This window comes from Amblyomma americanum, chromosome 4 (genome assembly GCF_052857255.1).
Source record: "Amblyomma americanum isolate KBUSLIRL-KWMA chromosome 4, ASM5285725v1, whole genome shotgun sequence".
Taxonomy (NCBI): Eukaryota; Metazoa; Arthropoda; class Arachnida; order Ixodida; family Ixodidae; genus Amblyomma; species Amblyomma americanum.
In genome coordinates this window covers 74,689,392-74,705,981 of record NC_135500.1, presented here as the reverse complement: position 1 = coordinate 74,705,981, position 16,590 = coordinate 74,689,392, and the positions used below count along the sequence as shown (strand labels likewise).

Genomic DNA, 16,590 nt, shown 5'->3' with positions numbered 1-16,590 from the left:
TGAAGTGCGCCGTAGGGGTGGTGTATGAAATTCCCCTCTCATGCGGTCACTCATACGTAGGGCAACCCGAGCGCTGCGTCAATGACCGCATTAGGAAACATGAGAGAAATCTAGAGCAAAATAAAGAAGGGCCAAACATACCCAAGCATATTAGGTCCTGCCCGTCACGCTCCTGTGAGGCATGTTTTTCAGGGGTGAGGATTCCAGCTTCCAGTAAAGATACCAAAGCTCGGGAACTAACTGAAGCTTTTTTTTTATCGGAGAAAAAGGAAACATGTGCGTCAGTGATCCATCCGTATCTTTATATAAGGCGGAAAAGAAATTTTTAACCGGTGCACGTGCTTATCGATCCTGATTTGATTCTGTTCCTTGCGTATAAGAAAGTGTGTGTGACGTACCTCCGAATAAAGGAGCTGTAAGTGGCGCTTTGTCCCGTTCCCTTCCTTGTGTTCTGTGTGTATTCGCGCCTAGTACCAAAGATGAACTATGATGATAGAGAAAAATTAAAGTGCGGCCGTTCATATTCCGCGCTGTCAGCAAAGCACTGGCAAGAATGTTAACAACTGAGACCCAAGAGGTGAATGTTTTTCTTAGCAAGCATAAGAGAACTTCTTTGTGATGTTGTGTTAAAGTATGAGCAATTGTATGCCTGTGTGACTTTGTTGATGCATCTCCATTGTCCTCTCTCGCTGTACTGCTGTGGCCCGAAAAAAGCCACTGATTGGTTCTGCGCGCAAGAAATAATAATTGCAAATGAAGTTGTAGTGAGGAGATTACAATAAAAATTATAACTATATATATATATATATATATATATATATATATATATATATATATATATATATATATATATATATATATATATATATATGTAAGGCTAAAGAAGAAGATGCGTCTGATGATTTGAAAAGACGAAGACGAGGTGACAGTGTTCTCGAGAGTTTTTGCCAGCGCTACGCTTGTGTGTCTTTTGCCGATCTGATCCCAGACTGCTGCCGTTGCCGTTCCCGTCGCCCCAGGACCTCGTAACAAACCCCACGTTACATTTGGTGGAGGTGCGGGGTAAAAACATCGGCCCTGGAGCTCCGTAGTCGTGCTCTCCCGGCGCGCACGATGCCTGAGGACGTCCAACACCAGGCCGTACAAGTGGGCCAGGCTGTCATCTGTGCCGGCTCTCTTCGTCAACGGGACCCGACCATTTTCAGCGGGACTGACGAGAACAATGTGGAAGATTGGCTCACATCGTACGAGCGGGTGAGCGTATACAACAAATGGGACGATGTGACGAAGCTAAACAACGTCATCTTTTATCTCGCCGGTGTGGCTAACCTCTGGTATCGCAACCATGAGGCAGATATTCAAACCTGGTCCATTTTTAAGACTAAATTTGCAGACGTATTTGGTCGACCGGCTGTCAGGCAACTCCGAGCCGAACAGCGATTGCGTGAACAATCTCAGCAGGCTAGTGAAAGCTTCACTAGCTACATTGAAGATGTCGTCGACTTGTGCAAGCGGGTCAACGCTCGTATGTCGGAAGCCGACAAGATCCAACACATCTTGAAAGGCATCGATGACGACGCTTTTCAGATGCTTCTAGCGCGCGACTTGCGTACCGTTGCTGAAGTCGTCACGCTGTGTCAAAGCTTTGAGCAGTTGCGCAAGCAGCGGATTCTGACACGCCAGCGGCCACAGCAGGTTGAGTCGCTCGCTGGGCTCACGCCTGCTCCTGACCCCCCGCTGCTACAGCGGGAAGAAGTGGCACGTCAACTTTCCTTTCTGCCGAGCGCTCACGACCGACCATCATATCTGACTCCAGCGCTCCGACATACAATTCAAGAGCAAGTTGCTGAGGCTCTTCCACCGGCTCATCCGTCACCACCTGTCACGGTTCCGCTGACATACGCTGACGTTGTCGCCAGACCACAACCTGTGGCGGCTCCGCTCACATATGCCGAAGCCGTCGCGAGACCGCCTCCTGTCGCGGCTCCAGTGACATATGCCGATGTCGTAGCAAGACCGCAGCCGCCAATCTATAGTGCGCCTCCGGCGCATTTGCGAGGGCCAGTGGCTTACCGACGACCTACTCCAAGGGTCAGCGATTCCTGGCGCACAACGGACAATCGGCCGATTTGCTTCTTTTGTGGTCTCCCAGGTCATGTAGCTCGGCATTGCCGCCGTCGTCTCCCGGACGCGGAAATTCCTCCCCAAGCTCCTGGGTACTGGCCCCCACCGAGTCAGTACTCTGTACCAGCTGCGCCGCCGCAAAGTCGTACTTCCTCGCCGGACCGTTCTACCCTCTCCAGCCGCCGGCCCTCTTCTCCACGACGCCGGTCTATTTCGCCTATGCGACGTCGCCCCACCGCTAACCAGGAGGAAAACTAGGCGCCGCAGTTCCTGAGGCGAGAACTGCGTCCACAACGAACTTCGAAAGGCCTCATCCGTCAGCCGCTAACCTCATTGAAATTTCCGTCGACGGCGTTTCTGTCATGGCGCTTGTCGACACTGGTGCTGCCGTTTCCGTCATGGACGCAAAGCTGTGTAGTTCTTTAAGAAAAGTAAGGACGCCAACTGCTGGACTCTCACTGCGCACCGCCAGTGCTCAGAACATCCAGCCGTCAGCAGCGTGTACCGCTCGCGTTGTAATCCAGGGGACCATTTATGCCGTCGAATTCGTCGTACTGCCCTGCTGTTCTCATGCTGTTATCCTGGGCTGGGATTTCCTATCGCGCCATGCTGCTATCATCGATTGTGCTCGAGCTGAAGTCGAGTTCTCTCACCTGCCCGAAGCTGTCTTGGACACTGCCCCTCCTGGTGCCTGTGTTAAGGCCCTAGTTGCCGAAGACATTGACCTGCCCCCCTGCTCTTCAGACCTCGTACCCCTCTCTTGCGGCCCTCTTCGCGACGACACTGTCCTCTTCACTCCGTCCCCTATCTTTCTGCACCGCAAGTGTCTGCCTCTGCCATACGCTGTACTGACTATATCCGCTGGCCTCTCCGTACTGTTCGTGTCTAACCCATTCTCGTTCCCCAACGCCTTGCGCCTAGGTGAATGTCTCGGCACGGTACAACCATTCGCGTCTCTGCTCATCCACGAAGAGACGGACGACGCGCCGCACCTCTCCATAGCCGCACTCAGCCCACCTACTGCTGCGCCCGATCCCTCCTCAACCGAAGCATTCATTCGCTCCATCGACGACAACCTTCCAGCGCCGCAAAGGGCACAGCTTCTCACTTTACTTAATCAGTTTCGCTCATCATTTGACTCACATCAAAGTTCCTTGGGCCAAACTTCCACTGTCACCCATGCCATCGACACAGGTGACCACGCACCGCTGCGACAACGTCCCTATCGTGTGTCTGTCGCCGAGCGCCAAGTTATTGAAGACCAAGTCGACAAGATGCTCCAGAGCGGCGTCATTCAGCCCTCAAGCAGCCCATGGGCGTCGCCTGTGGTGCTCGTCAAAAAGAAGGATGGCTCCATACGCTTCTGTGTAGATTACCGCCGCCTTAATAAGATTACGCGCAAAGATGTCTATCCCCGCTCTGGACTCTTTGCAAGGGGCCGAACTCTTTTCATCTCTTGATTTGCGTTCCGGGTACTGGCAAGTTCCTATGAAAGAAGCCGATCGCCCCAAAACCGCCTTTGTGACTCCGGATGGCTTGTATGAATTTACGGTGATGCCCTTCGGGCTTTGTAACGCCCCCGCGACTTTTGAGAGGATGATGGACACCATTTTGCGCGGACATAAGTGGAAGACATGCCTTTGCTACCTCGACGACATTGTGGTCTTTTCCCCGGACTTTGACACCCACCTCTCCCGTTTGAAGCACGTCTTGACCTGCCTCTCTGACGCCGGCCTGCAGCTGAACTTAAAAAAATGCCGTTTTGCCGCTCGTCAATTAACCATCTTAGGTCATGTTGTCTCTAAGCAGGGCGTCAGTCCCGACCCAGCGAAACTTCGTGCTGTGGTTGACTTTCCCAAACCTACCTCCATCAAAGACCTGCGCAGCTTCCTGGGTTTGTGCTCATATTTCCGCCGGTTTATTCGCAACTTTGCGTCCATTGCTGCGCCTTTGACTCAACTGCTGTCTGGAAGTGCGGATTTATCACTGTGGTCTCCAGCGTGCGACGACGCATACACCACCTTGCGCCGTCTCCTCACGGCGCCGCCCATTCTGCGCCATTTCGACTCGGCCGCTCCTACCGAAGTTCACACGGACGCCAGCGGTGTTGGCCTCGGCGCTGTCCTCGCCCAACGAAAACCTGGCTTTGACGAATACGTCGTTGCTTATGCTAGCCGCACACTCACACCAGCAGAACGCAACTACTCCGTAACTGAAAAAGAGTGTTTGGCGATTGTATGGGCCCTCGCGAAGTTTCGACCGTACATTTATGGGCGCCCTTTTGACGTTGTGACCGACCACCATGCGCTCTGTTGGCTTTGCAACCTGAAAGACCCCTCGGGCCGCCTCGCTAGGTGGGCCCTTCGCTTGCAAGAATATGATATCCGCGTCGTGTATCGCACCGGCCGCACGCATCAAGACGCCGATGCACTGCCACGCTGCCCCCTTCCAGCCGAGATCGCCAGCCTTTCCACCTCCGACGCTTCTCTGCCCTTGCTTCGCCTCAGCGACATGCCTTCAGCGCAACGCATGGATCCCTGGATCGCTTCCCTTCTCGACTTTCTCGCCAACCCGACGGCTGCTTCACCGTCACGTGCGCTCCGCCGCCAAGCTGCCCATTTTGCGATCCGTGACACCCTACTTTATCGCCGTAACTACAACTCCGAAGGTCGCAAGTGGCTGCTCGTTATTCCACGTCACTTACGCTCGGAGATATGCGCATACTTCCATGCTGCCCCCCACAGCGGTCACGCGGGCGTTTTCAAGACCTACACCCGCATACGGCTGCGCTACTACTGGCGCGGAATGTACACCTTTATCATGAAGTACGTGCACGCATGCATTCCCTGCCAACGTCGCAAGACACCTCCCCATCGTTCTGCTGCTGAGCTGCAGCCGTTACCATGCCCTCCACGCCCGTTCGACCGCGTTGGCATTGATTTATACGGCCCGCTTCCATACACTGCAGACGGCAACCGTTGGGCTATAGTAGCGGTGGATCACCTTACACGATATGCCGAAACTGCTGCCCTTCCGGCTGCCACAGCGACGGACGTCGCCTCCTTCATTTTGCACCGATTCATCCTTCGCCACGGTGCACCTCGTGAACTGCTCAGTGACCGAGGCCGCGTGTTCTTATCTGAGGTGGTGAAGGCGCTTCTCAAAGAGTGCAACACGATTCACCGAACTACCACCGCCTATCATCCGCAGACCAATGGCCTCACTGAGCGATTTAACCGCACACTCGGAGACATGCTCTCCAAGTACGTCGCTTCTGACCACACGAATTGGGATCTCGTCCTTCCGTACGTTACTTATGCGTACAATACCGCTACGCAGTCTACCACCGGATTCTCTCCTTTCTTCCTACTTTACGGCCGCCAACCCTCTGCTACTATCGACACTATCCTCCCTTACCGCCCTGATGAATCCGAATATCGGCCTGTTTCCGACGCCGCGCAACACGCCGAAGCCTGCCGCCAAATTGCCCGGTCACTCACCACTGACACTCAGCATCGCCAGCGCTCCCGCCTCGCCCAAGACCAAACCCCACCGAACTACACTTCTGGTGCACTTGTGTGGCTCTGGATCCCTTCAGGAACTCCCGGTCTCTCCTCAAAATTTCTTGCGAAGGACCATGGTCCCTACCGTGTGCTGGAGCGCACCTCTCCGGTTAATTATATCGTGGAACCCCTCACGCCGTCTCCTGATCTCCGCCGCCGAGGACGGGAGACCGTTCATGTCCAGCGCCTCAAGCCCTACTACGACCCCGCCGTCTTGCCATCATCCTAAGTCGCCAGGATGGCTCCTCTTGTCCCCGGGGTGATTGTAAGGCTAAAGAAGAAGATGCGTCTGATGATTTGAAAAGACGAAGACGAGGTGACAGTGTTCTCGAGAGTTTTTGCCAGCGCTACGCTTGTATGTCTTTTGCCGATCTGATCCCAGACTGCTGCCGTTGCCGTTCCCGTCGCCCCAGGACCTCGTAACAAACCCCCCGTTACAATATAAATTGTAAATTATAACTCGCTTTCCTGTCGCTTTCCCCTAAGTCACAGGTGAACTTAATATGCGAAGGGCATCCTGGCTCCAGCTGTTTGAGGTGAACTGTTTCGAGAATTCTATGTAATTGTAAAGCATTTAAGTAAGCAAATCGTAAATTTCATCTTTTTGCACAGCACCCATTAAACGTTTCCAATTACAATTACTTAACAGCGATTCGAAATCATATTTGTTAGTAACTACAATGGTGGAGCGTCCTGATACAATTTTTACACATAGAGCATACGCTACAAAACTCTGGCCGACAATGATATTATCGGACATCTCTCGGTCGACAAAAAAATGAAAGTCATCGTTCTTTTCAAATATTGCGTTAACAGTGACACCTTGGAAAATCAAAAGTTTAATGACATTTACATTCGCGCCGTTGAAAAAGCTGGCAGATATAACCGGGAGCAGCTAGTGTGTGTTAGATTTTCTAGTACTATTTGTTTTTGGTTGTTTAAGTCTATGTTAATATACTCCAATAAAAGAAACGTTACCCTGTACAAAAGAACCCAGTCTTAGTTCGTCAAGCAACAGCGAGCAAGGAAAAATAAAAGCTGTAAATGTTTAAATAATGCGACCATCAGATGAATACGAGATGACACTGAACATATTGTTCCCAAGTCTTCCGACGAATAAGGCTATTCCACGAGTTATCATAGCAATGAAAACTTATGCGTGAGATAGGTTTTTTCTATATTTCGTTCAGAGCATAAACATCAAGTGCCTCCCCTATTATCAACATCAGGTGCCTCACCAAGTGCCCCCAGGTTACAAGACAAATTCATCCCATTATTTGGGCAAGCTCCTGATACGTCCACTTTACAGAAACTTCCTATATTTGTTCTTGCAACACCGTCATGGAGGGGGTGAAATTCTTGACATGGCATGTATAATGCACCATAATGAATTGCTACAAAACATACCGAAAAAAAAAACGATCAAGCTTTTGAAGCAACGCCCTGAAACCACTAGAATTTGTCAAAGGTGCAGATGACCGAGTTCTACTTGGAGAAAAGGATGACCGTAACGATAGAACATTTTGACCAAAATACGAAGTAATAACCATAAAAAGTCGATGACCGTAACGAGCAGTGACGATACAAAGATGCTGGCGAGTTACACGTGAAATGCACAGCTATTTTTTGGCATTTACGAACAGTTCACTCGCGCATGTAGGGTTTTAAAACATGGGAATCATCTGGTCGACTTCTTGAGGGAGCTTTGCGCAGATGTCTGTGGAGAAGAAAGTTTCAAGAACTTTGTTCTTTTACTTTGATTTTCGCCTACAGGATGCACACGAACAAGTCTCCACTTGTGAGAATACAATGCTGGCATTTTTCCGGTACCTTGCTGGCACCTTCTGATGAATGCGGGTATTTTGCTATAGATATTTGCGCCTTACACATATAGTGCTTCGGGCGTGGTCGTCAGGATGCGGTACACTGGGTCCTATGCGCATTGTCACAAATATAAACGTACGCACAAGGGAGTGGGGCAAGGGGTGCGGCCGCCCCCAACCCCTAGTCATCCAAGGTGGTGCCAAGTTTGCCCCATGCCTTTATTCTGCCTGACCTGTTCCATCATTGTTTATAGTGCAGCGTTATGACAACGTAGGTTTTTTTGACAATACTGGCGGCGAAGGACCCGTGAGGTTGCATTCTAATGACCGTTTACTTGCCGGGTGACATTGAGGCAATCATTCCAGGTTTTTTTTGGGCAGTTAACAAAAGACATATCTGTCATACTTTCTGTGATTTAGAGCGAATAGAAATTGAGTTGTTGGATTGATCTTTCAGCGGCGCAAAGACTTCCCCTGGCTATGTTACACATAAAGTAAAAACTACTACTTAATAATATTTTGCAATCACATTAAAGTCCATCAAATTGAAATAAACGTTTTTAACCATTCCTTATCTTTCTACTTCGTTTTGATCGTAGGGGACTATGTGGGAGGGTGCTTGGGTACGCCTATGGTCACAAAGGGAGTCCAGAGAAGTGAGCTTAAGTGACCTTGAAGACCGGGTCAGTTTTGCACGCCGGCCGAGCCACTTGACCGAAGCTTTTGTCAAAACCAGCCCGGTTCCGGCTCGTACTTTTTTTTATATCGTGCTTTTTTTTTAAACGGGAGGCCCTGTACATATGCACTCTGTCCTTTAATGTGTTTTATGCAATAGCATTAGAAGCCTCATTATGGAAAAAACACCGAGTGAGTGATAAAACACACGGCTTGGTTAATCATAAAAATCGGTGATTTGTCGAGGCATTCATGACGTCACAGGGCTACGGGATATGGCCGAGCGCTAGTTGGTTACTGAAGTGTGTGATGTCGTGGTAGCACTTGATACTGCCGAGTTCGCTGTTCTTGGATTGGATTAGGATTGTATTGGATTATGAATTTTTATGGCGCAAGGGCGTCTACGTCCAAAGAGCGCCATGGCACAAGGTATTTTCGACTTCTCAAGTTTGGACCAAGGACCCGCTTCCCAACATTTCACCCTAAATAAGCGAGCACCAGACCAGGGCAAATCTCGTGCCCATTCTGTCACCGGTGTATACCCGGCGAATGGGGATCAAACCTCGCACCTGCCGCATGTCAGGCGGATGCTCGACCACTTGGCCACCGCTGCGGCCAGTTCGCTGTTCTCGTGACATAGCCAAGTGCGGTGGGAGCTCGGAGGCAGTTGTCCACTGCGCTCGGTTGTGTGCAGACGTGTCTAGACAGCTTCGCGTATCGGGATGGAATAGAGAAAGAGCCAACGCCCCATGTGTCTACCGTAGTAGGAAATCCCTATAGGTAGAGAGGGTGGCCACGGAAGAATGTCGCTGAAGATGGACTTTCGGCGGCTGCGTAAGCTCAGCGTATGTGGGGAGCAGCAGTAACGGAGACGAAGAAGCAGGCCGAACGGACATCACACTCCAGTGATATCGCCTTCTTAGCATCTGATGTAATTAAGTGTCGACTAAATTTCATGTAATGACATGACGTAAAAATTCATGCCTTTGTCAAAAAGGGCCGCGCTGGTGTAGCGGAGTGTCTATGTTGTTTCTTCTCTTTTATTATGCGTAAATAAAATTAAATAGTTTTGCCATACCTGGGGAGCATTTCGAATGCCAAAGGAGTTTCTGTCGATGGCTCAGCTACGCCATATCTCTTTTTCTGGCACACGTGAACGAAAAGAAGCCGATGTTTCCAGCCGGTATCTTACCTTCAGTGAGCGATGTTTTCGCTAAGACAATGGTCGCTCCAGCCAGAACGCAGCCGTACATGGCGATAAGATTTTCCGCGGTGTTCTTCAGATGCACGCACACCCGGTCGCCAGGGAGCAGGCCGTTCTGGCGAAACCCTACGGCGTACCGCTGCATATGCGTCAGCATCTCTGCGCGGGTGAAGGTCATGACGTCATCCACCTGCAACGTACGATAGCGTGCTTTAAATGCCCGTGAAATTTTAGTTAACGAAGTACATATGAACCACACTTAGCGCGAACTCGAATCCGCATGCCTTCGCGCAGAGCCCACTGCACGGGCTCGCGGAGATTCGAGCAGCTGCAGAGAGCTCGAGGGACAGGGAAGCTGGCGCCTCGACTCCTACGGCGGGCCGTAAACAGCAATAACATGAGACGCGTCATATAAAGCCGCTGTCTGTTTCACACCAATCGAATAAACTTGGTACATATTGAGGCGCTTATTCAAACCTGTTGCTTAATGTCACACAACTTCTGTCAGTGCTGTTGGACAGTAGCAGTTCTCTCGCCGCCTCCTGTAGGAATTCGAAACTACTGTTGAAGCACTCTAATGTCGAAATTCCGAGATCGTTTTTTTTGTTTCTGCCTGACCAGTGAACAGAAATAAATTAATTTTGAAAGATTTTTCTCGTTACTGGCATCTAATCAAAGCATTCACCTTACCGTGAAAGAAACACTATGAAAAGAAACAGAAATGTCCAAGGAGCGCAAAAGAGTCAAGCAACGTAAGGTCACAGTCATGGAGAGAACCTAAGAAGTTAAAATAAGAGCCGAAGCACCTTTGCATCTTTTCAAGTTAGGAACCTGCACCACACGTTTTGCGTCTATCATCGTGGGGTGCGCTTTGTTGCATAAGACCCAAGATAGGTGAATTCTTGAAGCCTCTTGGGCAGCGGAAAAGCAGGAAGAATAGAAATCTCCAACAATTTCCCAGATTCTTTTTTGTCAGGGGTATAAAACAGAGATATTTACAGGAAGAACGACACCACTGAAAGCGCCAGCAAAGCGGTAGTAGTGTTAGCTGCGCTCCAATGTATTTGACGCGTAGAATGGCGGTTTGGGCTGGTTGGTATTCTTTCATTATAATGCAAGAGAGCTACCGGACGAGGCTAAGAACAAGAATAGATAAACAGACTGCGCTGAACTCACAACCATCGTTTATTGGAGGACACATTCCAATTTATACGCTGACCATACCTGCGCACATGCGCATCGTCAGACAGTGCGTCAAATCCAGACGTGATTATCACAATTGAAACCACTTAAAAAGCCCAAGCGTTATCTACTGTGCAGTAGGCTAATTTCCTTGCCTGATAATGTTACAGAAGGTGCACTGACACACTCATTCGTCTTCCTGCACTCATTCGTCTTCCTGATAATGCGGAATGCGTCAGACATCTCCCCAAGCAGCACAGGTCATCGGCCCAATATTGCAACAGGATAGTCCCACCCTGGTCATTTGTACGGCTAGCTTTGCCAATACAGTTCCAATGTTGGGCCAATTGTGCTGCTTGGGTCCCTGCTCCGCCGGTCATTATGCACAAGCAATACCTCTGTGTCTACAAAGAACGGAATGCATTTACATGCAAATGATTGCTTGGCAAAATATGTGGCTTTCTCTTCCAAAAAATTAAAATGCCCCATAATCGTGATATTAACCCAATGACCGGTCTGGTCTGTACCATCGTCAGCACGCTTAACACGAACGCCCCGCAGAGTGGCCTGGGCCGGCTTGGACTGACGGCAGCGCCGAGAAGTGTTGGGGGCTGTTGCCGAGATAGTAGACAGTTTAGCTGTGTGTGCGGAACGGCTTAGCGTATGCAAGCAGTTTGCAGGGACGGTAGTGCGCATGCGCAGAACGCAAGCGCAAGCATTGCGTCTTGCGTGCGTACGCAAGCCAGCGGACTTTGCTTTGCGGCGCTTGCGTGGCTTGCGTACACAATTGTTGACAAGATGGCGGCGCCCTGCTCGCCCTCTTCGGAATAAATACATGTCGCCGCTGGATTCTCTGACGCAATAGCTCGCTCAAATGGTAGCGGTTCGCTTTTATTTCGCCTACTCATGCCCACATGCAGGGATATAAGCGATAACTAGCCTCTGTTCTTCAGATAATTTGACAATTTTCAAGCTCCTAGGCCTAACTAAATGCAGTGTGTTTTCCTCGTAGCAACGACAACTGAGGAATTCGTTTTCTAGCTTTTAGTCAGTTCTTACATTTTCTTCGGTTTGCATAGCTTTTCTTCTTGGAACAAAAAAAAAGGCTCCCAATGCACTCACCCTAGTTATCAGTAATCACGGATGTGATTTTCTTCAACCGAGCGTTGATGTGCTTTGACATCTTGCCACTAGATGGCACTACTCTTTACGTGTGAGCATGAGGGACGCTACGGCAGGGCCAGCTAAAACTATTCTTCGGAGCGGACAGCATAACGCACGCAGCGCCGTAGCGCTTTGCGTACGCGAGCACTTGCGTAGGCACAGCTAAAACTCTCTAATAATATCTCGGTAAGTTTGCGGCTGCTGCCGACAGCTGGAGTGCAACTAGAATTGACTAGTCGCCTTCTCTTTCGATTGTGTCTGAATGGCGGAGCGAGTGCGCTCACTTGGCAGGACCATTCGCCACTTTTCACTAGTGGCTGCGACTCACACGGCCCCAGAAAACACATTGTGGTTTGCTTATCTCTACAAAGCAGAATGACGTGCTACAGCTCGCGCGCCTTTCGCGGTTGGGTTCAGAGCTGCCGCTTGAAAGAAATTAATATTCGGGAAACCAGAGAAAAGGCGAGAGTGTGGCGGTTGTAAAGGTTGGACAATAAATCTGCAAATCCGATGGCATCGTTGTGCAGGTTTTTCATGTCTTATATTCTCGTACAGCGCGCCTCGGCGAGTTCTCGCAGGTGAGTATCTGGCTTCCTGCTTAGTGCACTCTACACTGGAGATTCAGTGTCGGGGCGTAAGAGATGATCGGGTTCTGAGAAAGAAATACATGATGATGCGATTCAAATTAAGATTTTAATGTCTAGGTAAGTTCATAAATTAATATATATCGCATGTCTGCAGAGTGCTTACGGTACTGTACGGTTTACGGTGCGACGTTTTAGCAACTCGCCTAGAAATACATGATGATGCGATTCAAATTAAGATTTTAATGTCTAGTTATTATCGAAAAATGTTAAGTGACATTCTGTCAGCCGCGCATGCTGTAGCCGCGCATGCTATAGCACGCCATTCCGCTTTGTCGAGATAAGAAAACCGCAACGTGTTTTCTGGGCCCGCGTGAGACCACCGCCACGAGTGAAACATGGTGAAAGTGAGCGCACTCACCTCGCCATTCAGACACAATCGAAAGACAAGGGGACTAGTCAAATCGAGCGGCGCTCCAGTTGTCGTCAGCGGCCGCAAACATACCCAGATATTATCTCGGAAGCGCTTGTCCTTCGTGTCTTTCACTCCGTGTCCCCTGTTGCAGCGCTTTCGAAAGTTCTCAAATATCTCGGCAACAGCGCCCAACACATCGCGGCCCTATCGTCAGTCCAAGCCGGTCCAGGCCACGCCGCGGAGCGTTCGTGTGAGGCCACATGAAATTGGAACTTCATGCATTGCAAATTTGATGCATTGCACCCACCCGCTGCGGTGGCTCAGTGGTTAGGGGGAGCTCGGCTACAGATCCGGAGTACCCGGGTTCGAACAATACCACCTAGACTAGCTCAAGGCCTCCGCACGCGTCCGTGACGTCACACACAGCAGATGTGCCTGGAAGTCAGCTTCACCCCACGCGGCTTTTCCGGTTGTCCGTCGGGCACCCATTTCTCAAAATACTGCGTGTTTTGTGCCAGCGTAATATTAGTATTTAACGGTTTCTGATTAGAATATGTATTCTTCAGGAACAGGCGGGAACGCGAAATAACCGACGCCTTCGCTATGCATGTTGCTCCAGATAAGCAATGCGTCAGCTCCGCTTCGGTGCTGTTAGGGAGAACTGAATTAAACTACCTCAAGATAAGTAATCTTCGGCTGTTGTAAAGGCACGTGTTGTTCGTTTCTATTCTATTTTATTTATTTCTTCATATCGCTCTTCTCAGTGCGGTGCGGTCTTCCCTCTTCTGCGCATGATTTGACGTTAACATGTGTATATATATTCATGTCTCTTCATAGAATAAACAGTTGCTACAAAGCGCTTTGTCCTGTTTGTTCATCCCTTCTCGTATTTTGACAGCGCTTATCATACCCTTCAAGAATGCATTTCCAACTAGCCCCAGTTGTAGCTCCTTTGACTTTTTTTTTAATTCTTCCTAGTCAGTTATCTTGCATCCATAAAATGATTACACTATTCACTTCCCACTCATAACCACTTCAGTAAAAATCGAACATTCCCCCATGCTTTCCTTGGTTGCATTGACTGTCAGCTTCCTTCATATGTTATTCTATACTACTTCACGTTGCACGGATGTTTCACAACAAACCAGCAAGATTTCTAAAAAAAGTTGCAACGAATACAGTTCATAAAGAGTTTATTTAAGCACTTCACACTCACACACACATACACAAAGAATATAGCTGTCACCAAGTTGTGTGATTTGGTGAGATGCGCACACAAGAATCCAGTACAATTTGTTCAGTGCCATACTGTATGAAACAGGAACAAACATATCCATTTGCATTTTACATGTCCATCATACAGAAGGGAAAAAAATTTGGTACACAAGTTACCACTCACTACAGTTCTACCGAATGTTCTATAGCTGCAGTTGCTAAGTATGAAAAGAACATGTACAGATTATAAAATGCCTTTATACAAAGCTATCTTTATAATGTAATCAGGTGTGCAAGAAAGGTCCGCTATCTCAGAAACACTTGCCATTAAACGATAGTGTCATCAATCCTCAACTCTTTAGAGTTTGCATATTTCGCTGCCCCTTCGACACTGTTGTGTTGTTTTTCGTTTTGCACAGATTATTTAACAGCGTGTTGGCAGCAGCACTCAAAATATGGTGCATGACTTTTTCTGGCGAATGACTAGAATCACACGTATCAAGGTCTCCAGAATCGTGGAGAATGGTTGACACAAGAGAAACAAGGGCCTCCTTCTGATTTGGAAGAGCCAGAAATTTGGATGCATACTGCTCACTCCTCAATTTGTCAAGGACTATTTCTGTATAAAGTACAGCATTCACTACGACATCTCGTGGAAACTTTAATCCTCCTCTTCTCATGCCTGAAATGAGCAGTGTGTCATCATGGTCCAAACTGGTGTTATCCAGGACGAGATTGTCCTTGCACGACATACACATGAGCTCTTTCAGTGTTGCATGGGCACAGTATCCCGCAACATACGTAACAGCGGGAATCGTCGACGATTTTTTTGCTACATCAGCATTGGTCACTGCTATACTGAACTGTGCACAAAGTGATTCAACACTTATGACGGAGATCGGTTCTGCAATTATTTATTTATTGATACTGCGATCTTCAAGATCAGGCATGTCCAGTACTTTTTGAAGCCTTAGCTTGTTCTCAGATTCATAAATCTGCCTGATCGAGACATGGTATTGGGCTCCGGATAGCTGGCGATACTTCCCGAATCTATCCTCAAGGCAATCTGTTTGAAATTTCCCAAGGAGCACATATCGAAATCCCAGCTCTTCCAGGCAGTATAAAGCGATCTCATGCAGAGCGTGGCTCGTGTGGCTAAAAGCCATGTGAGTTTCTTTCGTCAGGTGGCCAGCATCGTGTCTGAGGCTAGCCCAGTAGTCTAGCCACTCTGGTATTTTCCTCAAAAATTCAAGCTGTGGACATGTTGTTGACGCAATCGGAGACTGCATTTTATCACGCAGGCGTTCACCTTTTCTTGGCGTCTTTACATTCACTATTCGCCACCATGTCAAAATGGTGTTTATGAAATCTGCTGTTCCTTTAGCATGTTGTACAGCGGAACATTACAGTGCAGCTGCTGTCGATTCATTAAAAATCCTGAGAGCAAGCTTAACGTTCTGGAGCTCCATAGTTGATGGGTTCAGTGCTTTCAGTGAGAGTGTTGGTGCCAGATTTAAAAGGTTATTTTGCTCAGCCTCATGCAGATCACACAAAGATTTAAATGATGCCGTAAGAATAGGTGGCTTTGGGTCATTGCTGCTTAGATCAGGGTAATATATACACTTTTCACTGTTTCTCTGGTTTAGCCAATTGTTCCTAATTGACTTCAAAAGGTGCACAGGGTCGAAAATGAAAAACAGTGGACGAGAGGAATCAGCTGGGTGTGTGTAAACTATACTGGCTTTGGGGGGGGCTAGCAAAAAAAATATCATGTCTTTCCGATTGATAGCATTGTTGTCTGAAACAACAGCTAGTACCTTAAATCCAAGTGACTCAAGGTCAGTAATGAGCTTGTGCAAAAATAGATGCAGTGCTTTTGCATCTATCTGTGCGACTGGCAAAATGTGAACAACATCCTTGTTGCTTGACAAAAGGCTTTGTAGCATGAACACATATGCTGTTTTAGCCGGATCGGAACTATTGGCTGCGGCACCTGTAACGAAGCCTGCTTTGTACTCAAAATAGGTTTGAAGATGGATCTCATCCATCATTAATGTCACAGTGCGCTCATGCTCGGCCATTGCTTGCAATACAGTTTTAGCATAGTTCAAGAAACAAGGATCTTGCTGTTCAAGTGCTGGATTCATGTGATATGACGAACACAGTCGTCGAATAGTGTCTGGGTGCGGCAGCTTAATTTTAAGCGAGCTTCTGATGAACCTGTATGCATGTGGAGAAATGGTATACAGCAGACCTGAAAACACGAGTACATCTTGTGGATATCGAGGCACATTTTTCAAAACAAGCTCGACTTGGCTTCGCACAAATTTCAGTACCTGTAAGTTCCATCCATGATGTTCTTGGAGCTCATGATCCTTGTTCACATCATCCAGGAGCATTAGCACAGTTGCGAGAAGCTGGTGTTCCTTTTCGCTGCCACTAGCACAACTCTGCAGCTTTTCAACAGACTGCAGCACTTTATCAAGCTCCCTTAAATCCTTCATTTGTGACGGCACACATTCGTCTCCAAGATTGTGGAGACGGGACCCTCCGAGAAACACCTGAACAGACAGGTCGCCTAAAACCACCACTGATGAACGCACTGCGGGAGCTTGGTCGAGGGAGAGCTCCAGGAACAAAA

At 48.5% G+C, this 16,590-nt stretch overlaps 1 protein-coding gene across 1 annotated transcript in view; it reads right to left on the bottom strand.

The window, feature by feature from the left end:
* Positions 1-16,590, bottom strand: part of LOC144128039 (2-succinylbenzoate--CoA ligase-like) — a 91,768-nt gene that overhangs the window by 66,945 nt on the left and 8,233 nt on the right. The window contains exon 2 of the mRNA XM_077661087.1: positions 9,378-9,579. Within this exon, the coding sequence (XP_077517213.1) occupies positions 9,378-9,579 (202 nt within the window). The remainder of the gene's footprint in view (positions 1-9,377; positions 9,580-16,590) is intronic.